General features: G+C 43.2%; 1 protein-coding gene across 3 annotated transcripts in view; it reads left to right on the plus strand.

The window, feature by feature from the left end:
- Window positions 1-27191, plus strand: part of FRMPD4 (FERM and PDZ domain containing 4) — a gene marked incomplete at both ends in the record, with an annotated part of 758614 nt that overhangs the window by 648144 nt on the left and 83279 nt on the right. For all 3 annotated transcript variants that reach the window (XM_082864808.1, XM_082864809.1, XM_082864810.1), the window contains 2 exons: window positions 440-600; window positions 5088-5190. In XM_082864808.1, the coding sequence (XP_082720934.1) occupies window positions 440-600; window positions 5088-5190 (264 nt within the window). The remainder of the gene's footprint in view (window positions 1-439; window positions 601-5087; window positions 5191-27191) is intronic.

Raw genomic sequence — 27191 nt, forward strand, 5'->3', positions numbered from 1 at the left:
CAAAATAAGTAGGTTCCACAGCTCGTTAGCAAGTGATTAGTTCTATGGGGGAAAAAAAAGTAGAAGAGGGTGAAGGGATCTGGCTGTGGGGAGGCAAGGCTGCGATTTTAAAGCGTGTGGCCAGGATAGTCCTCTTTCAGAAGCTCACATTTGAGTAAAGACTTGAGAGAGGTGAGGGTGGGCCATACACACATCTGCAGGACAAGCATTTCAGGTTGGGGGAACAGCCAGTACAAAGGCCTCAAGCAAAAGTGGGCCTAGAGTTTTCAAGGAAGAAGGCAGCCATGTGAGAAGCATGACAGTGGGTCTCCCCACATCTTCCCCACTCTCTACCAAACAGAGAAGAGAAGGTTTTACAACTAGAGAGGATGCGGTCACCGGGCCATTGCCAAACACGTACACTGATGCCGCGTTTCTCTCCTATGTGCTTTTCCCACAGTCACATGACACAGGCAATCCCATTTGACGACCCTCGGTTGGAGAGCTGCCAGATCATCCCTCCGGCTCCTCGGAGGGTGGAGATGAGGAGGGACCCTGTGCTGGGGTTTGGTTTCGTGGCAGGGAGTGAAAAGCCAGTGGTCGTCCGCTCAGTAACACCAGGTAAGCACGCAGCCCCAAGGCTCGGTCTCTGGGACCATCCACCACCCCCTGCCAGCATGACCGCTGTTCCATTTCACAAGCTTCATACTGTTCTGTTTCAGGCTGTGGAGTCTAATTGAGTTTTCCCATCACCTGGATAGAGCCAGACCACCAGAGGGACAGAAATGGCTCTGCAAACGAGGTTTTAAACTTCCTAATCCATCATATCGCCAGACTTAGGAAAACACTGATCCATCATTTGTAACCATGGAAATGACCCACTTCTTAATGTCTGAATGCACACGTTAAGAGGCAGGCACGGTGCTGTTTTCAGTAAGCTCCCGACAAACTCCTTAGTGAAAAAGCAGAAGGTTGTGTTTAAGTTTCTCTAGGATTTAGATCAGCGGTTCCCAACCTTTTTGGCACCAGGGACTGGTTTCCTGGAAGGCCGTTTTTCCACGGACGGGGTGGGGGCATGGTTCAGGCAGTCATGTAAGCCATGCTTCAGGCGGTAATGCAAGCGATGGGGAGCAGTGGGGAGCGGCAGATGAAGCTCTACTCACTAGCCCGCCACTCACCTCCTACTGTGTGGCCCAGTTCCTGACAGGCCGCCGACCGGTACCAGTCTGCAGCCCGGGGGTTGGGAACCCCTGATGTAGATCACTGGGGTGGCTGGATTCTTTTACAGAGCTGTGCTCCCCTCCCTGTCCACTAGAGGCAGAATGTATTTCGCCACCCCATTGCTGTTGGGCTGGACCAGGTGACTGACTTTGGCCAATGGCGTATTAGCAAAGATGACATAAGCAAAGGCTTGTAATACGCTTGTGGAGTTGAGCTCGTTTCTTGGGTTTCTGCCACGGCCATAAGAGGAGTTTCCCTGAAGTGGCTATTACCCCTTCACAGCCCGAGCCCCAAAATGAACACGTGGGGCAACCAGCCTGCAGCCTAGAGCTAAGTACAGGCTGACCTTCAGTGTACAGCACAACTGCCCAGCCCAGCCTGCCCTTGATCAGCCAATCCACAGTCATTCGAAAGACCCATAAGCATGAGAGGAAACCCTACTGGGTTTTGGGGGTGTCTTGTTATACAGTAAATGCTGCCTGATACAGTGTGTGGCACATCTCTTAAATTCTACCATACGGTCAGATAATTAACGTACTTGTTCTCAGTCATTCTCAGTATATAGATGTTCCACCATGAGCGCAGCTGAATGTAGTGGACTATGATGCCATTGCCTGATGTGGGCCCCTTTGCCTTCCAGAAACAGTGCTCTAATATTTATTTATTATATGTATTTATATACTTATTTTAATGGACTTGTACTGGATTTCTTTTCAGACAAAAGGAAAGTATCTTCTATGCTGTCTTTCTCCGGGATTTTGCAAATCAGTAACAGAGTTCAAAAGTAAAACGCTGTAGTCAAGAGCGCAGACTATGGCGTCAGACCCCCTGGGTTTGATGGACTTGAATCCTGCCTCTGCTCCTTATTAGGTTTTTCTTAGCTTCCGTGATAACTCCCCTACATTTCAGTTTGATGTAACTTCTCTATATCCTTTGGATAATGAGGATCATAGTGTCTACCTTCTAGGGCTAAGGGAGGGAATGAAATGCATTGGAAGGGTGCCAGGTACATACTTAGTCCAGGAATGTTTATTATTATTATTATTAAACTCTAAAATATTTGGTCAGTTGAGTCTGTCAGTTAAGGGAAATGAAAGCCAACTAGTGAGCTAGTATAGATTATTAAAGTTGATTCCATTTTTCCTCATTTTGACACACTCTGCCTGAGGGCAAGCACTGCAAATACAGTCAACGCCTTTAGGCTTGTGCAGGAAAGCGTAAGTTCCCTGTTCACTCCTACCGCTGCCTCACCACACAACTTCTTACTTTGTCTGCTGAGCTTTTTATTTCATTAGCTATAGATCATAGTTGTTGAACTCAATGCAACTGAGAATTTTATTCTCAAAAATAAAAGAGATTTGTTGTTTTTTATAATAATGAAATAATCCATATGCTTTCCTGAAAAAAGGAAACAATGTAGACAGTATAGAGTTTTTTAAAAAATCACCTGAGTTTCTACTACTGAGAGTTAACCATTCTTAACATATATAGAGAGAGCATATATATAGTAGACAGTTTTGTGCATACATTTGCATAGAGTATGTATCTCATATACATATAATGTATTACATGTATATATATGTGTATGTGTGCATACACATATTTTTTTCCTAAATGGTGTCCCATTTAGCATGCAGTTTTGTAACAGTGGGACACTTTAACATCTCTGGTTATGGGATTCTCCAAAGTGTATGTCCTCCCCAGAGCCAACTGGAGATTTGGGTCTGGTTTTTCGCTTTCTTGTATTTATCGCCTTATTATTCCTTCATCCTTTTCCCTTCCTTGCCCTCAACTTTCCTCAGAGTCAGACTCTCTCACCTACTGTTCGACAATTTTGAGAAGAATAGAAAAAGTGCAAACTAAGGTCAAAGAGCACTGTTTTCAGTCACGTTTATGAGTGAAAATGCTGGTCACATAAACTGTGTCTATCATAAAATGACTCTACTGAGTGATTCCAATGATAAGTGATTCCAATGGTAAGACCAGATTTTTCTATAGTAGACAAGCCAGCTTTCAGAGTAAAGGGCATGAGCGTTCTCTGAAGTGTGCCCCTGTTTCATGTTCTGGAAGGAACTGTGTGTTGCTTCCTCCCATAATTCTTGCTCAAACGAGAGTATTTCCATTTGATCAGAAGCATAGGTCAAATGTAAGACTAAACCCTGTTCATCTGCACATGGTTTTCTCATCAGAGGACTAGTTAACATCACTCTCCAAACAGTTCAGACTTTTTTCTGTGTTTGACCAGCATCTGACGTCTAACCATTTCTTTGACTGAATTTGAGTCATTGCTCATGTGTAATCCAATCGTCATCAAAACTCCCTCAAGTGATTTTCAGAATTCCTTATGTGTGCAAACACTGAAGGTGTTTAGAGTTCCCTCATCTTGAAATGAATATGAGTTCCATATTCTGGCTGTGAAGTGTTCGTTTCAATTACTAAATGAAGTAAAAGTGATAATATTTGAAAGATAACATTTCAGCTGTGCCTAGTATCCAGATAGACCTCTGGAAATAAAATTAAAATCCCAGTACCATATAGCACCAGATCAGTATTGGGGAGTAATTCCATTAGACACGTGAAGATAATCCATATTATCGAAGCATTTGTTTTTAGGTCTTATTTAATACAGATGTGTGCTTCATGCAGCTGTGTCTTTATGTGTCAGGAGACCTGGCAGTGACCAGTTTTTGAGTTATAGGAGCAAGTTCAAAAGAGATGTTGGCCACCTTGAACTTGGAAGTGTCCACAGACCTAAGCTGACATCCAGTTCAACCCTTCCAGGCAATTCTTTCCCCTTTGTGAGCCTCAGGTGTGTCATTATATGCAAAGGATTATAGCATTTAGAGAGGTTACTAGTTAGAACACTTAGCCTGTTGCCTGGTACACAATAAATGCTCAACAAATAGTCGTTCTCTACCTCCTCCTTGGAAAAACATTTGGAAGAGGCTGTGACGGATCAAGACAAAAACATGAGTCCTCTGTGGTCACACGTGAGCCCCGCCACAAACATCCCAGCACAGTCCAAACCACAGAAATGACCAAACGCCCTCATCTCCTAGCTGACACAGGGGACTGCTGCTGCTTTACCAATGCCAGCTTCCTTCCTCCCACCTTTTAGGCAAGAATTATTAAAATGCTCATGATAGAATTACCCCCGCTTACTGAGAGCAAAGCCCCACTTTCTTGAACCCTCCTCCCCAAGCACGTAAGTTAAGACCCAATCCTACAAGTCCTTCCTAGCACCCTCGTGTTCAGCAGCCTTACGGGCCACCACAGAGTGCCATTTCCCTGGTTGTACAGAGTAAGTAAATGCAACTGTGTTCAAATCCAGGTGTGCTCAGGTGGTCGCAACTCTGGCTGCCGGGGGTCAACTGACTGGCTACCTGTCGGGGGAATACCTTCTTCTAAGGGTCCAGATACTCAGGGTGTGGTCAGCTGGCTGGCAGCCTCAGCAGCCCCTGGGATCTTGTGAGACATACATTATGTCACCCCGCACCCCTCCTCACCTACAGAATCGGTCTGCAGGGCAACAGGGTCCCAGGTGATTGATTCATAAGCCTGTTAAAGTATGGGAAGCATTGCCAGTCTCAGCCTTACCTGAGAAGTTTGAGAGGAATGTTGATACCTGAGTCCTACCTCCGGAGCTTCTGATGTCATTGGCCAGGGTGCAGCCTGGGCCCCAGGAGCTTCTGCAAAGCTCGCCCCTTCCCGGTTCTGTCTAGTGTGGAGAAGGACGATGGAGAGAACACCCATTCTCTGGGTGGGTTTTGTTTTTGCTGAGAGCACCCATTGCTCACAAGGAATCATGACAGGGAGAGGAGGCTACAGATGGATGGATGACCAGTGGTCTGTCTTCTCACCTGCTCTTCACTCTCATTTGTCTCCAGGTGGCCCCTCCGAAGGCAAGCTGATCCCAGGAGATCAGATTGTAATGATCAACGATGAGCCGGTTAGTGCCGCGCCGAGGGAACGGGTCATCGACCTGGTCAGGTAGGCGACTCACTCACTGGGGCCCCGTCCGGTGGCTGTGCAGCTCTGAGACCTCACCCCACAGAGGAAGCGCTTCCCATGGGCCACTTCGGGGCAGAAACACCAGCTGACACGTTCATCTTGAAAATGCTGTTGGCACTGCCCTCTAATGTAAAAAACCAGGCTCAGTAAGCAGAGACACGTACTTGCCCACTCTGTTAACATTCGGGGTACATAGGCTGAATGAAACAGTCCTATTTCCATTGCTCCATCCAAGGGCTGCATTTTGGTTTCCTTCCAAAATTACTAACACGTTGATATTCCATAATCAAGGAGATCAGCATGCAGTACTTTTCTAAACATAATCCCATGGATACACAAACATACAGTTCACCGATTTTTCATGCTTGACTGATTCATTACTGAATTTTGAAATCTTCAACAAAGGAAAAAGGATCATTAGGTCAAAAGTAGGACAGTTTTGAAAATGTGCTTGGTTTATTGGTTTAGTTTCAGTGTAGATGTACATCATTTGTTATGTGATATTCTTACGGGGGGCGCCAGAAATGTATTTTATGTGATGTTAAAATATTGGTCAAGAATCTTCTTCGAAGCCCACCAGAGTTATACTCCCATGGTGAATTTAGGACAAAAGGGGTCTTTAGAAGTTTTCCAGATGAAGCTGTGTCTGTTGGATGCGTGGACCCCCTCATGCTGCGGGCACTGGGGGATACTGACTGGCTTGCGTGACATCTGTCTTTTATAAATGGATCTTTTGAGGCGAGATGGAATCAGAAGTTAAGGCTCTCAGAACACTTCGCACCGAGAAGGGGATCTTCGAACATTTATGCTCTCTCATAACAAAAGTTACCTCTGTACCCTGAGAAAGGCAAAAAGTAGAGTATTTCTGGGGTTTTCTGGAGAAAGTTGCTTTCCCAAGCCTAGTTCAGCTTCTGCTTTACACTGAAGTGCTGGATGGTCACACCTCCTGGGAAGAACTGGGACAAGGGTGAGAAGACAGAGAAATAGAAATAGAGAAGGCCTACTTCTAGGGTAACCGACCGTCCCAGTTTTAGCAGGGAAGGGCCCACATCCTGAGACGGCCCTCCGCCCCCAGATGGTGGGCCTGGTCACCCTACTTTAGTGTAGGCTCCAGAGAGTGGAGCCCTCGCAGCTGGCTGGCAAAGTGCCTGTCCTCATTGGGGCGTCTAAAGGACGTCTAAATCTCTAAAGGAAGATCTAAATCTCTAAAGGAAGATCTAAATCTCTAAATCTCTAAAGGAAGTTCCTACATGGGAGCGGGCCCTGCGCCTCGTGTTGGGCACCCGGGGGCACTCACCGCCATTCTTCCTGGGGACCAGGAACACAAGGGTCAGGAGCGATGCCGCATTTTGTGCCCTTGGGAGGGAGCTGCAGTGTGACCCACTGGAACCACTTCTCTCTTGAGATGCGTGTGGGTGTCAGTGGGAACACACCTCGTGCGGGCGGGCTCTGAGCCTTATGTGGGCTTGCATCCTGGAGCGCCATGCTGGGGCTGACGACAGGTTGCACGGTCATCGTGTTGTCCCCTAGGCACACGCTTCTGTGATCAGTCCTATTGATTTCTGTGCTCAGAGGATGACAGAAGAAATAAACTATCTCTGTTTGTGTTTGCTGTGACTGAATTGCTGGCTGCAGGACAGAAATGGAGAAAAAGCCATCTAAGCATGTGATCATGTCCTAGCCATCCTTCCAGGGCATTTAGAAAGATTTTTTTTCCAAAAGAGATTTTCCCTTCTGGTTTAACGCATTGTGGAAGAAAATGGCATCTCTGTAAACAGAAGTCTCTATCGGACTTTTTATGTAATGGAGCTCAATGAAGATTTGTTGGATAGATGAACCAATTAAAAGAAGGGAGAGCAGACAACAGCTTGTGGTCCAAATCCAGCCTGCCTGCCACCTGTTTCGGACAGCCCAGCAGCTAAGAATGGTTTTTGCAATTTTTAAAGAGTTGGGCCAAAAATAAGAGAATATTTTGTGACACAGAGAAATCATATAAAATTCAAATTTCAGAGCCCATAAATAAAATTTTCTTGGAATCCAGCCACACCTGTTCATTTACATATGATCTAAGAAGGCCTTCTCCCTGCCGTAGCAGAGCTGCATACTCGCGGCAGAGAGCTGGGGCCCGCAGAGACGGAAATGTTGACTCTCTGGCCTTGCCTGAAAAGGTATGCTGTACCCTGCTTTAGGAAATATTAAGGTAACCAATCACATTTTCTTTGGTTAAGTCAGATTTAGATTAAAACCCCAAATCATATACACAGAGAATTTCTCTCCGGATGGGGTTGTGATTAAAACAAGATTCCCACATACTTGATGACGGGGTTGTGTTTGAAATGGGTTGGCGTGGAAATCATGCACGCTTTTTAAGCAAGTACAGAAAACTCTCTTGCCCTTGTCACAACCCGTCCCCTCCCCATCCCCGGAGTTGGGGAGAGAGAGCTGAGCCCTCTCTGGGTGAACTGTGGCTTCTCTGATTAGCATTGGCTGTCGCCTCCCTTCACGTCCCCAGTACCTACGTGCTGGCTCTTCTGTGAGGCTCATCTGTGGGTTCTTTGGTGGCAGGAGAGGAGAGTACCCTCTTGGCACTAGCTTTCCTACAAGACCTCTTGGGTACGGCACCAGCCAGACCGGCTATTCTTCAAGATGTCCACTTGACGTCATCCCAGAGGGGACGACGTGAACTCTCGTGGCCTTGCGGCCTTCTCACAGCTCCATGGTTCTCCCCAACCCTTTCCAGAAGGAGAGGGGGAGAGGAGGAGGTGGCTGGCAGTAGCTCATCACTTTGGGCCTCCTCTTAGAAAGTTCTGGCGAATGCCATTTGTTTGCAGTTGACTTTAGAATGTGGTCTGAGTGTCCCTTGGCTGGTGTCTCACTGCTAGATGACAAGGACACAGTTTGAATCAGGAATGATGCTTGATGTTGTAGAATCAGGTGACCTGGATCCCGAGTTCCGTGAGAGCAGAGACCTTGTCTGTGTTGTCCTCTGCCATGTCCGCACAGCCTGGCCCAATGCCAGGCCCATAGGAGGTGCCCACTAACGATGTGTTGAGAGCGAGTGTGCTCTGAAGAGCGCTCTTCGGAAATGACCGATTTAGATGGTTTTCCCCAAGCCCTCCTACAGCTGTTCTGTGAGTTTGAATGTCAGCTAATGAATCCATCCCTCAGAAAAACATTCATTTTATTCACCGGTTTATCACACGTTCTCCGGCACATACTATAGATGCGGGCCACCAACCTAGGCACCCCATCCACGGGGACAGGTGAGCCAAAGCCTTCAGGGAGCTTACGTGACACCTGTTCAGGTGGGACCTCTCAAGACGGACAAGTCCCCCATTGGCCACTTGAGGGAATTGTCAGATTTGAAAGGATTTTGCTGGTGATAAAAACACATCGGCCCAGATGCTACTGAGATGGTGAACACGCCATCCTAAAACTTACTCCCTTTTAATCTCAAGGCAATAAATTTAACTTTATAAAAGTAACAGGGTGCTTTATTTAACCAAATAAATCTAAGTCCAGTGATACAGTGCAATTCACACAGGTGAAATGCAGCTGGTGTGGAGTTATTGTGTTGAAGAGCAGATACCTTCAAATTCATTAAACCAGAATTTTGAAATAATGTATTTCTTCTCAATAATGAAAAAGTTAATCCATTAGAAAATTTTCCTGTGCCTTCCCATCAGTTTAGTCATCTATCTGCTGTATGTATACTAACCTGAAAATTCAGCTCTTGTAAAATAATCTCTTTTTTATTAGGCTTCTCAGCTGATATTAACATCTATATCTTACACAAGATAAAGTCCCTTTCTGTTTGAAAAAATATCTCATTTTCTTAGGCACTGAGGGAATTTGGGAAAACACTCATCATTTTAATAACACTATCAAATCCTCTCTTTAAAAATTGGCATCCGTTTACTTGCCTACGTGGTTTGGTCTTATTTTGTTCTTTTTTTTCCCATTGCCACATCTGCTCATGGATCATTTTTTGGTTCCAGATACATTTGTGTTTCTTTGTGGATTATTTTTCTTATCATTCGGCTGCTCTATTGTAAATTTTTTTTTCTTGAGAAAATGAAAGAGTTTCTTGGAGACCAATTTACTGCTATAGTAACCACATTTGGGTTTTTTCATGTATCCTCAAAAAGAGCTATAATTGCTGCACTGAAATTAGATGAGTTCCGTTCATTTCATAGTTTTCTAAATTTTTAACTCTAACTCATACTTTGTAGTGGTGGAGGAGTGAAATCTTTGAAGAATTCATGCCCTTTGCAAATTACCATATCTTTCTTCTTTAGAAGTATCCAGGGATAATTTCCCTTGGCTTTTCACTAGACAAGTTAACTTAAAACAGTCTCCAAAATTTTATTTTTAAAAACTATAGCGTATAATTGCTCATGGACATTATGATTCATGCTCCATCCCCCGAGGCTAGCCAATCTAATTAAATTCATTTTTAAATTTATTTATTTAATTAATTTACAGTGCTCACAATTAGTGAGTATAACCAAGTAGCAAATGTCATGTAGAGTGCTGGGAATGTATAAATACCTAAAACATGATTCCTGCCCTCAAGGAGGAGACTTCTAGTCAATTGCACCATATTTGGGGGGCGGGTGGTGTTGGGTGGGAATGTTTGGTAGGGGTGGACAAGGACACGCAGGGATGTAGTGATGTGGTAAAGGGTAGCCGCTGGCCCAGCGTGGAAGGGCAGGTTTATGCATGGAGAGAGGGTCGTAAAATAGATCTTCCCCTTGTCTCTGGGAGCCCCAGACCCTCCTGAAGGACACTCCCTTTCCAGCTGGCAGACATGGAAATATCCATTGCCCAGATGCCGTCCTGGACCACAGTCTCAAAATTTCCTCCCGCCGTCCCTCAATCACCTCATCAAGGCAGCAGCAGAAATCTGGCTCACGTTAGGTGGGAGGTGCTAGTCTCGGGATTCGGGAGCCACTTGAGAATCTGATAAACATGGACTTATATACCTCCACCCAGAAGACTCCACATGTCTACATAGTCTTGCGTGTAATATCAGAACGTTCCTTGACACCCCCCCCCCCCCCCGCGAGGCCAACCCCAGTTTCAGAGCCCTAGCAGCTGACTCTGGAAATACTGGCTCCCTTTCCATTGTAGCAGTAGAAGCTGAGGGCTGCCCACCCCATAATAAGAAGGCCCAAGGCTTGAACTGGAAACTAGTTCCGCCTTCTCCCCTCCTCTGAAATGGGGCAGCTAACTATTCCTCCATCTGTCTTCTCTCATCACCTAAGCTGACTATTCCAGGTGATCTAATTAATGAGCAGTGCTATAGCTATGGCCCCATCTACACAAGGTTGCCCGCATCTCTCACCCCTTCTCTACTAATAACCTGGAATTGGAGAGCTTTTCTTGGGAGCAGTAGGGTTCCTCCGATAAGAAAGTAACTATAAGAAATAAAAATAGGGCTTCCCTGGTGGCGCAGTGGTTGAGAGCCCGCCTGCCGATGCAGGGGACACGGGTTCGTGCCCCGGTCCGGGAAGATCCCACATGACGCGGAGCGGCTGGGCCCGTGAGCCATGGCCGCTGAGCCTGCGTGTCCGGAGCCTGTGCTCCGCAGCGGGAGAGGCCACAACGGTGAGAGGCCCGCGTACCGGGAAAAAAAAAAAAAAAAAGAAAAAAAGATGATAAATTACTAATCACTACTTAAATTCACAGAGGATAAGAACACTAGTTTTTAGTAACATTCCTTTTACCTAAGTAACTGATATACATAAACACATGACAACCAATGTGAAATATTCATTTTAAGACCAGGAAGATTATTCGGGAGGACTTGTATTTTCCTGGAACACTTACGTCCCTACAAAAGCAATGAGCCAACTCACTTCTACAATCAGGATCAAAGCTTTGTGTGTAACTGTTAAGGGTAACTTTTTGACACTTAAAAATATATATTATTATAATATATAATATAGTATAAAGTAACATAAATATAATAATAATTGTTATTATCCCAACTAATAATGATGATGAGATTTAACATGTCTTAAGTCCTTGTTATATGCTAAACCTTCTGCTACACACTTTTCCTTAGTGTTAAGACCAGCTATACTTATGTGGTATATGCTTACCATGCCCTGTCCTGAGTACTTTCTGTGTATTAAAACTCATTCGATCCTCACAATGGTGAATGGGTACAATGCTTACCCATTTACTCTAATTTAAAGATGGGAAAATTGAGGCACAGGGAGGGTAAGGGATGTTCCCAAGATCCCATGGCTAGTAAGAGGTGGCGGGAAACCCAGTCTGGCTCCTGAGTGAATGCTCTTAACCCGGCCATCATGTGTAGTCCTCACAAGAGCGGGCAAGAACCGTCAACTGTCCTCACATAACAGAGTGTAAACTGAGGCTTCGAGAGGTTGAAGGAGCTGCTCAACCTGGGCACTGCTCAGGGCCTGGAGGGGGGCACACAGTGGGAGTTGAAGAAAGCCAATACAACTTACTGGGACCAAGCCGGCTATCTGGCATATCAAGTCCTTGCTTGGTGGGCCCAGCAAAGAACAGAGCTGGAAATGAGCTCTAGAACCTGGGTCTTAGTGCCTTCACCCCATAGACAGCTCCACTCCAATTTTGGATTAGACAAAAATAGCCTGTCTCCTATTCCAGGTTGGCCAAACGTTTTGCCTTGATTTTAGTAGAAAGCACTCAGGAGTATCTGCTCGTTGAGGTCAGCGGGAGCCTGGCAAGCTTAAGAGTGAAATAAGCCATTTAGAAGGGACCCATCTAACAATGAGATCTGTCTTTTTGTCAGTCCCTCCTCATCAGAATGATAATGGAAAGTCAAATCAGATCATGTTCCAGGAGCACGGTGTCTGCAGAAGAATATATTCGGAAGGTCACCTTCCTGTATAATTTCAGCTGGGCTTAGATGCCTCACGGTGCTGCGTAGTAAAAAAAACAAAGCAAAAACATCTACGGAGCATCCTGCACATAAAATATGCATGATGATGTATGATATAATAAAGCCTTATTATAGTAAAACCAGCAAGTACTTTCAGTGGAAACACAAAGGAACAGCCCCTTGGTATGCTGACACTACAGATTGTGGTCTCACCTAATACAGACTTGCAGCATACACATTTTCTGACAATTGGAAATTACAGATCCTGGGGAGAAAGAAGTCGGCGATTCTAGAAGATGGAAAGTGTGGGAAAACGTTCTAATGTGGATAGTGTAGAAAAAAGGATTTGAGTCCATAGTTCATAAAGGTTATAATGACATATAATGATGAAAATGAATGAGAAAAATGACTTCACCCAGATTATTTTAATGTCCCTTAGATTTTCATAACCATCTCCCACTCTCTCATTAAATCTCTCCATTACTGTAGATACTTTTATGCGACTCATGTATGGAAAATAAATGTTGGAGATGGAAGAAGCAGAAAAAAATTTAAACTAGGGCATGTTTTCAGTTATCTCATATGGTTGACACTACCGCATGTCTTACCTTGTATTAACTTAACAAGTACCTTACTTGTATTAAGAAAAAAAATGGAAGAAGATAATTATTGGCCTTACGCCGTGTTCCTTTAGAACTACAAATTTATAAAGTCTTCCATGCCCTTTGTATAAGTAGCTGAAAAGAAAAAGAAAATATCTTGGTGAGCCTGTGATCAGAACATGCTTGGGATCAAGGTATAAGCCTCATTCCCTAGAGATTTTAGTAGAGGGTCTCAGGTACTCAAAGCCAGATCCTGTTTTTCTGTTTGTTTGTTTGTTTTGTTTTTTAATTATTTATGTGTTTATTTTTGGATGCGTTGGGTCTTCGTTGCTGCGTGTGGGCTTTCTCTAGTTGCGGCGAGCGAGGGCTACTCTTCCTTGCAGTGCGCGGGCTTCTCATTGTGGTGGCTTCTCTTGTTGTGGAGCATGGGCTCTAGGCACACAGGCTTCAGTAGTTGCAGCACTCGGTCTCAGTAGTTGTGGCTCGCAGCCTCTAGAGCACAGGCTCAGTAGTTGTGGCGCACGGATTTAGTTGCTCCGCGGCATGTGGGAACTTCCCGGACCAGGGATCGAACCCGTGTCCCCTGCACTGGCAGGCAGGTTCTTAACCACTGCACCACCAGGGAAGCCCCCAGATCCTGTTTTTACAGGCAGCACAGTGGAGGGTGTGGTTGGCAAGAATCTCAGGCCATATACTCAGATGTGCAAGAAGTGTATTGTTATTTATCTGTTATCTGTAATAATCCAGATTTTATTTCAAATCCTTATCCTAGTATATGGTCAATTCATCCCATTTTCCATGGTGCTGAGTCTACATTTGGGGGGAGGGGGTGTAATGGGAGGAGGCACTGGGAGAGGTGAAGCGTGTCCCCTGTTTGGCCACGTCGTCCATCTCACTAGAATTCGCTGAGATATCTTTGTGCCCATCTGGTCCACCTTTGATCACTCACGTAGGCAGGGAATCTACTGTGTCATTCCTTGCCCACTGCTGTCAACCCTTCCGAAGCCATGTCTCTGTCATCTTGGGTGCACTTGCCCCTCCTGAGCCATACTGGGACACTGAATAATTCCAGGGCTAATTCCCTCCAGGATCTTGTCACCTTCCGGGTTCTGACTAGGAAAGAAGACACCGTCGTTGTGCTCTTTAATCCCACAAGGCTTTGTGGAGGTTCCTAAGTGACTTTTCCCAGAGGATCAGCTTCTCAGAAGAGGGGGAGCACGCCTGTCCTTTCCCAGGCACCCACAAGTTGGTGCTCTTCTGCTCGCCCCAAGACTCTCTCCATCCCCCCCAGCCTCTCACTAGTCCCCATTCTGGAGAGGAGGGAGCTTCACTCTCATTTATCGAATATCCTTCCTAGCCCTGAGCTCCTGGAACCTATGTATTTCTCTACTTTCTTCTGTAACACCCCTGTCCTGCGGTGATGAGTGTTTTGTGGTCTGGTCAAATGGTCAAAGAAATAGAGCTGACCAAACAGAGCAAAGAAATGGGCCTGGAGGTGAACAGCGGTGAATATTTCAAAATATTGTCCTGCTACGCATTGAGAAGACATATGGTGTAGAGATCAGAAGAATCTGAATTCAAGTCCTGCCTCTGCATTAGATTACCTTGGGCAATGACTTAACTTCTATATCCCTCAGTTTCTTGACCTATAAAATGAAGACCTACCTCATAGCATTGCTGCGAGAGTTCAGTAAACCACAGTGAGTAGAGCTCTTAGCAGGGTAAGAGCACATGAGGAACTCTTCGTAAATTTGAGTTACTGTTGTCTTTGTCCAGGTCACCATCAGCATCATCGCTTAGAATTTGCACTTCTAAGGCTTTGTCTAAGGGTCGAAGGAGGTAATGTACAGGGGCGCGCTTTGTGACTTGTCACCAGCTGGTCTCTGTGTGTCAGATGCCGTCATTGCTGCTCCTGGGAGATTGGAGCACAAACCCGGAAGTCAACCAAAACCAGAGAGGATCCTGGGTAGAAATCTCATCTTTTAGGTTAAAGATAACTTGGGAAACAATCAAAAGCCCTGAAACTCAGGGTTTGCAAGGGCATCCAGGGCTCATCCCGGGGGTGCTAGAACCCAGCAGTGATTGGCAGTGAACTTGACTTGGGACCACACAGGTGTGCAGCAGTGGGATGAAGTGTGCAGCAGTGGGATGAAGTGTGCAGTGTGTTGTGGCGGGAACAAGAGTATCATGTCAGATGGGCGCAGGGGGTGTGGAAAGGTGCAGGGCTATTGGCGTGTGCCCTCCTGAGGCTGACATTAGGTTAGGAATGACCTAAATCAGGGGTCAGCAAACTTTTTCTGGAAAAGACCAGATAGTAAATATTTTAGGCTTTGCAGGTCATGGTCTCTGTCACAATTCAACTCTGCCATTGTGGCATATAAGCAGCCATAAATAATATGCAAACAAACAGGCATGGCTGTGTTCCGATAAAACTTTTTTTACAGAAACAAGAGTGTGGGCCGGATTTAGCCCATAGGCTGTTGTTTGCCAACCCCTGACTTAAGCCAGTGAAACTGAAAGAGATTTGATCTGAAGATAAGAGGACATAGAGGCAGAGAAATAAAGCAGAGGGTGCTGGACATTTTTTTTTTTTTTTTTTTGCCAGCAATAATAATAAAGATAAAGCAAATGATATGAACTTCCTGGGCACCTAAAATCCTTTTTGGATGGTAGAGAGAAGGGAAAAAAATAATGAGACAAACAAATACATAAACATCAAAGACTTCTGTGATGCTTTTCCTGATCCTCCCTAATCACCCCCCAAAGTAGTTAATTACTCCCATGTCTTGATGCACTGAGGGGTGTGTGTGTGTGTGTGTGTGTGTGTGTGTTTTGGGGGGGGCTGCACCACACAGCTTTGGGATGTTAGTTCCCCGACCAGGGATTGAACCCAGACCCTCAGCAGTGAAAGCGCAGAGTCCTAACCACTGGACCACCAGGGAATTCCCCTGTACATATATTTTTATTATAATCTGTACCACACAGTGTTACCGTTATATGTAAACTTGTCTTTGTCACCAGTCTGTGTGGGTTTTTTTATATATATAAATTTATTTATTTATGTTTGGCTGCATTGGGTCTTCGTTGCTGCGCGCAGGTTTTCACTAGTTGTGGCGAGCAGGGGCTACTCTTTGTTGTGGTGCAGTGCTTCTCATTGTGGTGGCTTCTCTTGTTGTGGAGCATGGGCTCTAGGTGCGTGGGATTCCGTAATTGTGGCACATGGGCTCAGTAGCTGTGGCTCGCGGGCTTAGTTGCTCTGCGGCATGTGGGATCTTCCCGGACCAGGGCTCGAACCCGTGTCCCCTACATTGGCAGGTGGATTCTTAACCACTGCGCCACTAGGGAAGTCCCAGTGTGTGTGTTTCTTAATGACAGGCACCAGGATTAAGGTAGCACTAGCTGCTGTAACAAATACAAAGCCATAGAAAGGTTCAGTCACGCTAGGAATTTATTCGTCAATCACATAAATTCCTGATGGAATGCGTACTCCTGATTGCTGGATAGCTCTCCTTAAGGGGGTAATCTGGGGGCCTAACTCAGACCCTCTCCCTTTTGCGACTTTGCCATCTTCAACACCTAGCTCCTGGTTTGTCCCCGTCAAACTGCAGAAGAGGGGAGGGTGGGAGGGAGGGAGACACAAGAGGGAAGACATATGGGAACATATGTTTATGTATGACTGATTCACTTTGTTATAAAGCAGAAACTAACACACCATTGTAAAGCAATTATACCCCAATAAAGATGTTAAAAAAAAAATGCAGAAGGGGAAGAGGCTGGAAGGACCTTGGAAGATTTCTTCAGGTCAGGCCCAGAATGGGGTACAGCACTTCTGCTCCCCTTCCTATGGCAAGAAGGCAGCCACATGGGTGAATCTACCTACACACATTTCAAGCCAGAAGCAGGTCCATTGCTTGTCTCATGCTTTTGCGTACTGTGTTGATTTTAGCCTTGACACATCATATGTTCCAAACATCTCCATCACTCCATCAGTAGCATTTACTGTATCATCTCTGTCTGCCTCACTTCTACTGACTTCACTGTTCTCAGTCTCCTCACATCACCTTAGTCTCCATACACAGATTTGAAAGAAGGTATTTGGTAAGTGGTTTAAATTCTCCTTTTGGAATAAACCTGCCCCCCATGTCTTAATCGAGTGTCACGTCATATACCGAACATAACCAGAATCACATTTATGTCCACACTTAAGATGATCTCTAGTTTTACGTTAAACTCAATAACTTGTCTTTCCTCTGGGAAAATCAGTGTTTGCTGCCCTTCTGTATGGGGTTCTAAGGGTTATATTTATGCCCTATGTGATCATTTACGTATGAACTTGAAGATAAACATCCTTCTCCTTTTGTAACTGGATCAGCATCCGTGCTGTGTACTATCACTGTGCCCCCTTCTTGTCCTTAAGATGCAGAGAGTGTGGTAGTGCAAAATAGACCTGCACCTGGGAGCGAGAAGATCATGGTTCTACACCAGGCATCTCCCAAGCAGCTCTGTCAATATGAGCGTGTAACAGCTTGAGAGTCCTCACCCCTCAGAAGGTGGGGGTGGGGAACCATTGGCGTCCCATCTGAGACCATTTTTCATTGTACAGCTCTCTCTGTCTTTGAATGGCAGGGCATTTAACCTCTGCGGCCTCTTATCCTCTGAATCCTGGCGGTAGTCCCCAGTCACTGGCGGCGCCCCTACCCCACTGAGGACCACTGCAGATGATTGATATGAAATGCTTCCAGCCTAAGCGTACTGTGATCAGTAGTCAGCACATCTTACCTTCTTCTCAAGAGGGTGCAATTTTCAAATTCCTGCAGGTGAATGGTTCCAGTGGGTGGAAGGTTCCAAGATGGCAGAATATCCATGAGATGATTGAGAAGAGAGGAGCGAGGTAATGAGGCAAGTCCTGTCCCTGTTCCCAAGCAACAGAGCAGGGAGCAGGGACCAGGGAGGTAGCAATTATCAAGATCCACCCCTCTCCCTGCTGGGAACCCAGCTGGTGTGGTAGCAGAGACCCCCATGTTCATAAATAAAATGGTAGGACAGTGGATTTTAGTTACAAATAGGATCTATTAAAATGTACTGGCTTACAAATCTGAGGCAGAAAAGGATTCTTTGAACAAGTAAGAGAGAGATTTTGTACTCCCTTGACACTCTTTTGCTACCTTGTTTTTTCATGCAAACAGAAGCTGCTGAAACAGGCACTTGAACTGAAATTTAAAAAAAAAAAAGGAAAAGGGAAGCAGCCACCATTTGCTAAGCCCTTTTCTGGGCCACAGACACAAATCCTGGCACATCTCTGTGACTGGGGGTCATTGGACTCAATTTATGGTTAAGGAAACAGGATCAGACAAGTGCTAACTGAATGCAAGGCTCTGTACTCTACTAGAAAGTTCTGTAATTTGGTCAAGGTCAGTTGAGCAATACTTGATGAAGCCAGGAAGTCAGCCCAATGTCCACTCCCTGTTGCCGCTTGTTGTCTAAGGGACCCTTAGACACTGAGCAGGCCAGTCTGCAGTGGATGTGTGGATTCAGCCACCAGAGGATCTTTCCTGAATAGTGAGAGCTGAATAACACCCCCAGGACCCTTGCATGACCCACGCAAGAGGGGAACTCTCCCAAGACAAAACTGAGAATGTTTCCCACCAGCCAACTGGGCAGGGGTTCAGAGTAAAAGTACATTATTTAGAAATAGAAAGAAATGGGATGTTTCTTACAACTAGTGTAAACTACCTAGTCTTCTGTTTTAATGTTGGATAAAATGCAGAAGCAAGGAAAATGGGGACTTTCTTTAGTGCCATTTGTCCACTCTGAAATACTTTTCAATTCCACATGCAAACATATGAGCTCATGTCTCTCAAATTGGCCTTAATTTCAACACCTTTGCTTATTATTAGTATTCTATGTGTTTTAAATCAGTCTTTATTAAGTGTGCCAAATTATATACCACCATGTAGTAGACATTAAAAAGCAGTCAAGAAGCCATTTGATAACACCTGAAAAGATAAAATATAGACTCATTTTCTCCATGTGATATATATGGTTAGACAAAAAAGTACCCCCAAACTGTAGATCTTGTCATTTAGACAGAAGCAATTGTAATGTGTTATGATTCCAAATAGGATTTCACTTTTATTTCAACATCTTTGCTTTTTTGTATTCTGAGAATCTCCAGCCTAAACGACCAAGGTGAAATTTGTTACCGATTCTAGGTCAAATAATAAAGGACCTTGAAAACAAAAGGTATGTTAATTTTTCCCCCATGTGAGAACTTATCACTGTTAAACATCCTTCTTTCCCTTTTAGCTCCTTGCTGCTGTTTTATTTATATTTTTATGCACAAAAGAGTCTACATCTCTGTGTCTAATAAATGGGATTGCTTTGTGAGCTGAGCATTCTTGGAGTTTTACAAGTAGCATGTCGGAGCTGAGTTTTCATCACATGCTCCAAAACCCTACCCCAGGGTGTTTTCATTTATATTTAATGTTAAATGAAGGATATTAGAGGTGGAACAGACTGTTCTTCATTCAACCCAATCAACCACATCAGCTCACTCTGAATTCCGGAAATAACATTTGGAATGTTCTTTCTGATAGAGCACTTCAGGGTATTTGGGTAACTTAGAGCTTGGTAATTTTAAAACTGAATAGCTAAACACAATAACAAAGGAAACCTCTTTGGGGATTTATAATAAAAAATACCACGTTTGGAGAAAGCTTCCAAAAGTGCGAAGATTTAAAAAAAAACAAAACGCACATTTCTCACCCTTTAATTTCCTGTGTGTATTATGTTTCTTAACCACTGTGAGGTACCAGTTTCCATTATTTGGCAAAGCAGTAACATATGTGGGAGGGCCTTAAAAGTAGCCTTCCCCTGTAATTTGTTTTCTTTCCCCGTGAAGTCCCTCTCCTTAGGCCCTCAAATATACAGTATGTCCTAGAAGTAGCATGGCTGTGATTAATAAGAGCCTTTCAGGTAGAAGTGAAATGTAATTCAAACTGGCTTAAACAAAAAAAGGGAATCTGCTGGCTGGTGGGACTCAGAAGGATGTGGGGTGCAGGTGATCAGGCACAAGGGAATTGGGAATCCTTCGCCCTCCATCTCTTGGCTCCGCCCACTTCCTGCCCTGGCTTCTTTCTCTGGAGCGCTCTCTCCCAGTAGTGGTAAGGCTGAACCACAGCTCTAGACTTGCATGCCACTAGCCTAACAACCCAAGTGGGTGAAAGACCACCATTTCCTACTAAATCCACCCACACTTCCCAGACGGGACTTTCGCTGGCCAGGTATGGTGACACTCCAGCCCTAAACGAGAGATTGGCACTCAGGGAGTGGACTGTGCCTTGGCTGGGGCGCGTTGGCGGAGAGGGTCTAGGTCCAGGTCATGCAGTGGAGATGGGATCAGCCCTACCTGGATTATCAGTATCTAAGAGTGGGGAGGTTGGTTCTGCAAAGGAAATCTGGTGGCTGTTACTAAAAGATTGGAAACAACTCTCACTACAGCTAGTCACTCGTGGCTGCAAGTTGTTTTGGACACATTTTATTGTGGAAGATTTTGAACAGGATCCTAAGTGTAGAGAATAGCATAGTGAACCCATGTTCCCATCACCCAGCTTCATGGCCAGTCATCCATACCCAAGACACTTCCCCACCCTTGGATGACATTGAAGCAAATTGCAGACATTGCGTCATTTCATCTATAATAATGCAATGTGTGTCTCTAAGGAATAGCATTCTTCATAAAAAATAAAATCCCGCGATAGCATTATCATATCTTACAAATTAACAGTATTTTCTGAATCAAATATCCAGTCAGTACTCATATCTTCCATGGTCTCATAAAATAATTTCTTATTGCAGTATATTTGAATCAAGAGCCATATAAAGTCCATATTCTATGATTTGTCAGTATGTCTTTTAAGACTCTTTTAACCTGTAGTTTTTCCTTCCATCTCTTTTTATTGTCTTTCAAAATAATTTATGTACATTTAAAGAAACAGATTTTTTGCCCTGTAGAGATTCCCAGAGGCTGAATTTTGCTGACTGTGTCCCTGAGTGTCACGTCACATGATCTGTCCTCCGATGTTTCCTATAAGAGTCTGATCTGCTGTATTACGGAGGATGCTGTGTATCTTCTTTTTTTTTTTTTAACATCTTTATTGGAGTATAATTGCTTTACAATGGTGTGTTAGTTTCTGCTTTATAACAAAGTGAATCAGTTACACATATACATATATCCCCATATCTTTTCCCTCTTTCGTCTCCCTCCCTCCCACCCTCCCTATCCCACCCCTCTAGGTGGTCACAAAGCACCGAGCTGATCTCCCTGTGCTATGCGGCTGCTTCCCAATAGCTATCTATTTTACATTTGGTAGTGTATATATGTCCATGCCACTCTCCCACTTTGTCCCGATGCTGTGTATTTTCATCCTCTAGAGGTGCATGGTGTCTGATTGTATCTCTTTCTGTGATGTAAGCAACCGTTGATAATCTTTGCCGAGATCTGTCAATTCATGAATGATTTCAAAAAGGTGATACTCTAATTCCATCATTTCTTCTTCAATTATAAGCTGAATAACTCTAAAGAGAAAGTGTTTGCCTATCCTGAGGAATAGTTCATATGAAAGGCAGGACAACCAGTTGATTCTGTCCCGTTATTTACCACTCTTCAAAACCAGTTTTCCAAACAGTTAGTTGTTTCATTGGCACTCCCAAAAACCAGGTTGTTGTTTTTTGGGTTTTTTTTGCGGTACGCGGGCCTCTCACTGCTGTGGCCTCTCCCGTTGCGGAGCACAGGCTCCGGACGCGCAGGCCCAGCGGCCATGGCTCACGGGCCCAGCCGCTCCGCGGCATGTGGGATCTTCCCGGGCCGGGGCTCGAACCCGCGTCCCCTGCATCGGCAGGCGGACTCCCAACCTCTGCGCCACCAGGGAAGCCCTGTTTGTTTGTTTCTTAAGTATCATTGTGAACTCATAGATTTAAGTATATTTTATTATTTAAATCCATTGATATTCTTCTTCTTCTTGCAGCTCAGTTTGTCTCCTCTTTGGTGAGAGCCTATTCCAGAGTGCTACTGAGTCCTCTCAATAGGACCCTGATAGTCTCTTAGTGTTTTGACTTTCTAATAAGGCAGGATACTCAAGGTCCTGCTTGTGTGTTTGTTGCTCCACATCTGAAATCTGTCATTTCTCCAAAGAGCCATGACTCCTTCTAGTGGGAAATTATATTTAGTAATCTGAGTGCTAGTGTGCTCATTGACAGAACGAAGACGTTTGTTTACACTTTTCCAAGATAAAATACATCATGAGCTCATACCAGTATGTCTGATTCAAATTCAGAACAAAAGGTTTTTTTTTTTTTTTCTTTTTTTTTTTTTTTAACATCTTTATTGGAGTATAATTGCTTTACAATGGTATGTTAGTTTCAGCTTCACAACAAAATGAATCAGTTATATATATACATATATTCCCATATCTCTTCCCGCTTGCGTCTCCCTCCCTCCCACCCTCCCTATCCCACCCCTCCAGGCGGTCACAAAGCACTGAGCTGATCTCCCTGTGCTATGCGGCTGCTTCCCACTAGCTATCTACCTTACGTTTGGTAGTGTATATATGTCCATGTCTCTTTATCGCTTTGTCACCGTTTACCCTTCCCCCTCCCCATAGCCTCAAGTTCATTCTCTAGTAAGTCTGTGTCTTTATTCCTGTTTCACCCCTAGGTTTTTCATGACATTTTTTTTTTAAATTCCATATATATGTGTTAGCATACGGTATTTGTCTCTCTCTTTCTGACTTACTTCACTCTGTATGACAGACTCTAGGTCTATCCACCTCATTACAAATAGCTCAATTTCGTCTCTTTTTATGGCTGAGTAATATTCCATTGTATATATGTGCCACATCTTCTTTATCCATTCATCCGATGATGGACACTTAGGTTGTTTCCATCTCTGGGCTATTGTAAATAGAGCTGCAATGAACATTTTGGTACATGACTCTTTTTGAATTATGGTTTTCTCAGGGTATATGCCCAGTAGTGGGATTGCTGGGTCATATGGTAGTTCTATTTGTAGCTTTTTAAGGAACCTCCATACTGTTCTCCACAGTGGCTGTATCAATTTACATTCCCACCAACAGTGTAAGAGGGTTCCCTTTTCTCCACACCCTTTCCAGCATTTATTGTTTCTAGATTTTTTGATGATGGCCATTCTGACTGGTGTGAGATGATATCTCATTGTAGTTTTGATTTGCATTTCTCTCATGATTAGTGATGTTGAGCATTCTTTCATGTGTTTGTTGGCACTCTGTATATCTTCTTTGGAGAAATGTCTATTTAGGTCTTCTGCCCATTTTTGGATTGGGTTGTTTGTTTTTTTGTTATTAAGCTGCATGAGCTGCTTATAAATTTTGGAGATCAATCCTTTGTCAGTTGCTTCATTTGCAAATATTTTCTCCCATTCTGAGGGTTGTCTTTTGGTCTTCTTTATGGTTTCCTTTGCTGCGCAAAAGCTTTTAAGTTTCATTAGGTCCCATTTGTTTACTCTTCTTTTTATTTCCATTTCTCTAGGAGGTGGGTCAAAAAGGACCTTGCTGTGATTTATGTCATAGAGTGTTCTGCCTATGTTTTCCTCTAAGAGTTTGATAGTTTCTGGCCTTACATTTAGGTCTTTAATCCATTTTGAGCTTATTTTTGTGTACGGTGTTAGGGAGTGATCTAATTTCATACTTTTACATGTAGCTGTCCAGTTTTCCCAGCACCACTTATTGAATAGGCTGTCCTTTCTCCACTGTACATTTCTGCCTCCTTTGTCAAAGATAAGGTGACCATATGTGCGTGGGTTTATCTCTGGGCTTTCTATCCTGTTCCATTGATCTATCTTTCTGTTTTTGTGCCAGTACCATACCGTCTTGATAACTGTAGCTTTGTAGTATAGTCTGAAGTCTGGGAGCCTGATTCCTCCAGTTCCTTCTTTCGTTCTCAAGATTGCTTTGGCTATTCGGGGTCTTTTGTGTTTCCATACAAATTGCAAAATTTTTTGTTCTAGTTCTGTGAAAAATGCCAGTGGTAGTTTGATAGGGATTGCATTGAATCTATAGATTGCTTTCGGTAGTAAAGTCATTTTCACAATGTTGATTCTTCCAATCCAAGAACATGGTATATCTCTCCATCTATTTGTATCATCTTTAATTTCTTTCATCGGTGTCTTATAATTTTCTGCATACAGATCTTTTGTCTCCTTAGGTAGGTTTATGCCTAGATATTTTATTCTTTTTGTTGCAATGGTAAATGGGAGTGTTTTCTTGATTTCACTTTCAGATTTTTCATCATTAGTATATAGGAATGCCAGAGATTTCTGTGCATTAATTTTGTATCCTGCCACTTTACCAAATTCATTGATTAGCTCTAGTAGTTTTCTGGTAGCATCTTTAGGGTTCTCTATGTATAGGATCATGTCATCTGCAAACAGTGACAGCTTTACTTCTTCTTTTCCGATTTGGATTCCTTTTATTTCCTTTTCTTCTCTGATTGCTGTGGCTAAAACTTCCAAAACTATGTTGAATAAGAGTGGTGAGAGTGGGCAACCTTGTCTTGTTCCTGATCTTAGTGGAAATGCTTTCAGTTTTTCACCATTGAGGATGATGTTTGCTGTGGGCTTGTCATATATGGCCTTTATTATGTTGAGGAAAGTTCCCTCTATGCCTACTTTCTGCAGGGTTTTTATCATAAATGGGTGTTGAATCTTGTCAAAAGCTTTCTCTGCATCTATTGAGATGATCATATGGTTTTTCTCCTTCAGTTTGTTAATATGGTTTATCACATTGATAGATTTGCGTATATTGAAGAATCCTTGCATTCCTGGAATAAACCCCACTTGATCATGGTGTATGATCTTTTTAATGTGCTGTTGGATTCTGTTTGCTAGTATTTTGTTGAGGATTTTTGCATCTATGTTCATCAGTGATATTGGCCTGTAGTTTTCTTTCTTTGTGACATCCTTGTCTGGTTTTGGTATCAAGGTGATGGTGGCCTCGTAGAAGGAGTTTGGGAGTGTTCCTCCCTCTGCTATATTTTGGAAGAGTTTGAGAAGGATAGGTGTTAGCTCTTCTCTAAATGTTTGATAGAATTCGCCTGTGAAGCCATCTGGTCCTGGGCTTTTCTTTGTTGGAAGATTTTTAATCACAGTTTCAATTTCAGTGCTTGTGATTGGTCTGTTCATATTTTCTATTTCTTCCTGATTCAGTCTTGGCAGGTTGTGCCTCTCTAAGAATTTGTCCATTTCTTCCAGATTGTCCATTTTATTGGCATAGAGTTGCTTGTAGTAATCTCTCATGATCTCTTTTATTTCTGCAGTGTCAGTTGTTACCTCTCCTTTTTCATTTCTAATTCTATTGATTTGGGTCTTCTCCCTTTTTTTCTTGATGAGTCTGGCTAGTGGTTTATCTATTTTGTTTATCTTCTCAAAGAACCAGCTTTTAGTTTTATTGATCTTTGCTATTGTTTCCTTCATTTCTTTTTCATTTATTTCTGATCTGATTTTTATGATTTCTTTCCTTCTGCTAGCTTTGGGGTTTTTTTGTTCTTCTTTCTCTAATTGCTTGAGGTGCAAGGTTAGGTTGTTTATTCGAGATGCTTCCTGCTTCTTAAGGTGGGCTTGTATTGCTATAAACTTCCCCCTTAGAACTGCTTTTGCTGCATCCCACAGGTTTTGGGTCGTTGTGTCTCCATTGTCATTTGTTTCTAGGTATTTTTTGATTTCCTCTTTGATTTCTTCAGTGATATCTTCATTATTAAGTAGTGTATTGTTTAGCCTCCATGTGTTTGTATTTTTTACAGATCTTTTCCTGTAATTGATATCTAGTCTCATGGCGTTGTGGTCAGAAAAGATACTTGATACAATTTCAATTTTCTTAAATTTACCAAGGCTTGATTTGTGACCCAAGATATGATCTATCCTGGAGAATGTTCCATGAGCACTTGAGAAAAATGTGTATTCTGTTGTTTTTGGATGGAATGTCCTATAAATATCAATTAACTCCATCTCATTTAATGTATCATTTAAAGCTTGTGTTTCCTTATTTATTTTCATTTTGGATGATCTGTCCATTGGTGAAAGTGGGGTGTTAAAGTCCCCTACTATGAATGTGTTACTGTCGATTTCCCCTTTTATGGTTGTCAGTATTTGCCTTATGTATTGAGGTGCACCTATGTTGGGTGCATAAATATTTACAATTGTTATATCTTCCTCTTGGATTGATCCCTTGATCATTATGTAGTGTCCTTCTTTGTCTCTTCTAATAGTCTTTGTTTTAAAGTCTATTTTGTCTGATATGAGAATTGCTACTCCAGCTTTCTTTTGGTTTCCACTTGCATGAAATACCTTTTTCCATCCCCTTACTTTCAGTCTGTATGTGTCTCTAGGTCTGAAGTGGGTCTCTTGTAGACAGCAAATATATGGGTCTTGTTTTTGTATCCATTCAGCCAATCTGTGTCTTTTGGTGGGAGCATTTAGTCCATTTACATTTAAGGTAATTATCGATATGTGTGTTCCTATTCCCATTTCCTTCATTGTTTTGGGTTTGTTATTGTAGGTCCTTTCCTTCTTTTGTGTTTCTTGCCTAGAGAAGTTCCTTTAGCAGTTGTTGTAGAGGTGGTTTGGTGGTGCTGAACTCTCTCAGCTTTTGCTTGTCTGTAAAGGTTTTAATTTCTCCATCAAATCTGAATGAGATCCTTGCTGGGTAGAGTAATCTTGGTTGCAGGTTTTTCTCCTTCAACACTTTCAATATGTCCTGCCACTCCCTTCTGGCTTGCAGAGTTTCTGCTGAGAGATCAGCTGTTAACCTTATGGGGATTCCCTTGTGTGTTATTTGTTGTTTTTCCCTTGCTGCTTTTAATATGTTTTCTTTGTATTTAATTTTTGACAGTTTGATTAATATGTGTCTTGGCGTATTTCTCCTTGGATTTATCCTGTATGGGACTCTCTGTGCTTCCTGGACTTGATTAACTATTTCCTTTCCCATATTAGGGAAGTTTTCAACTATAATCTCTTCAAATATTTTCTCAGTCCCTTTCTTTTTCTCTTCTTCTTCTGGAACCCCTATAATTCGAATGTTGGTGCGTTTAATGTTGTCCCAGAGGTCTCTGAGACTGTCCTCAGTTCTTTTCATTCTTTTTTCTTTATTCTGCTCTGCAGTAGTTATTGCCACTATTTTATCTTCCAGGTCACTTATCCGTTCTTCTGCCTCAGTTATTCTGCTATTGATCCCATCTAGAGTACTTTTAATTTCATTTATTGTGTTGTTCATCGTTGCTTGTTTCATCTTTAGTTCTTCTAGGTCCTTGTTAACTGATTCTTGCAATTTGTCCATTCTATTGTCCATTCTATCTCCAAGATTTCGGATCAACCTTACTATCATTATTCTGAATTCTTTTTCAGGTAGACTGCCTATTTCCTCTTCATTTGTTAGGTCTGGTGGGTTTTTATCTTGCTCCTTCATCTGCTGTGT

Source organism: Leucopleurus acutus (assembly GCF_964270905.1).
Source record: "Leucopleurus acutus genome assembly, chromosome: X".
NCBI lineage: Eukaryota > Metazoa > Chordata > Mammalia > Artiodactyla > Delphinidae > Leucopleurus > Leucopleurus acutus.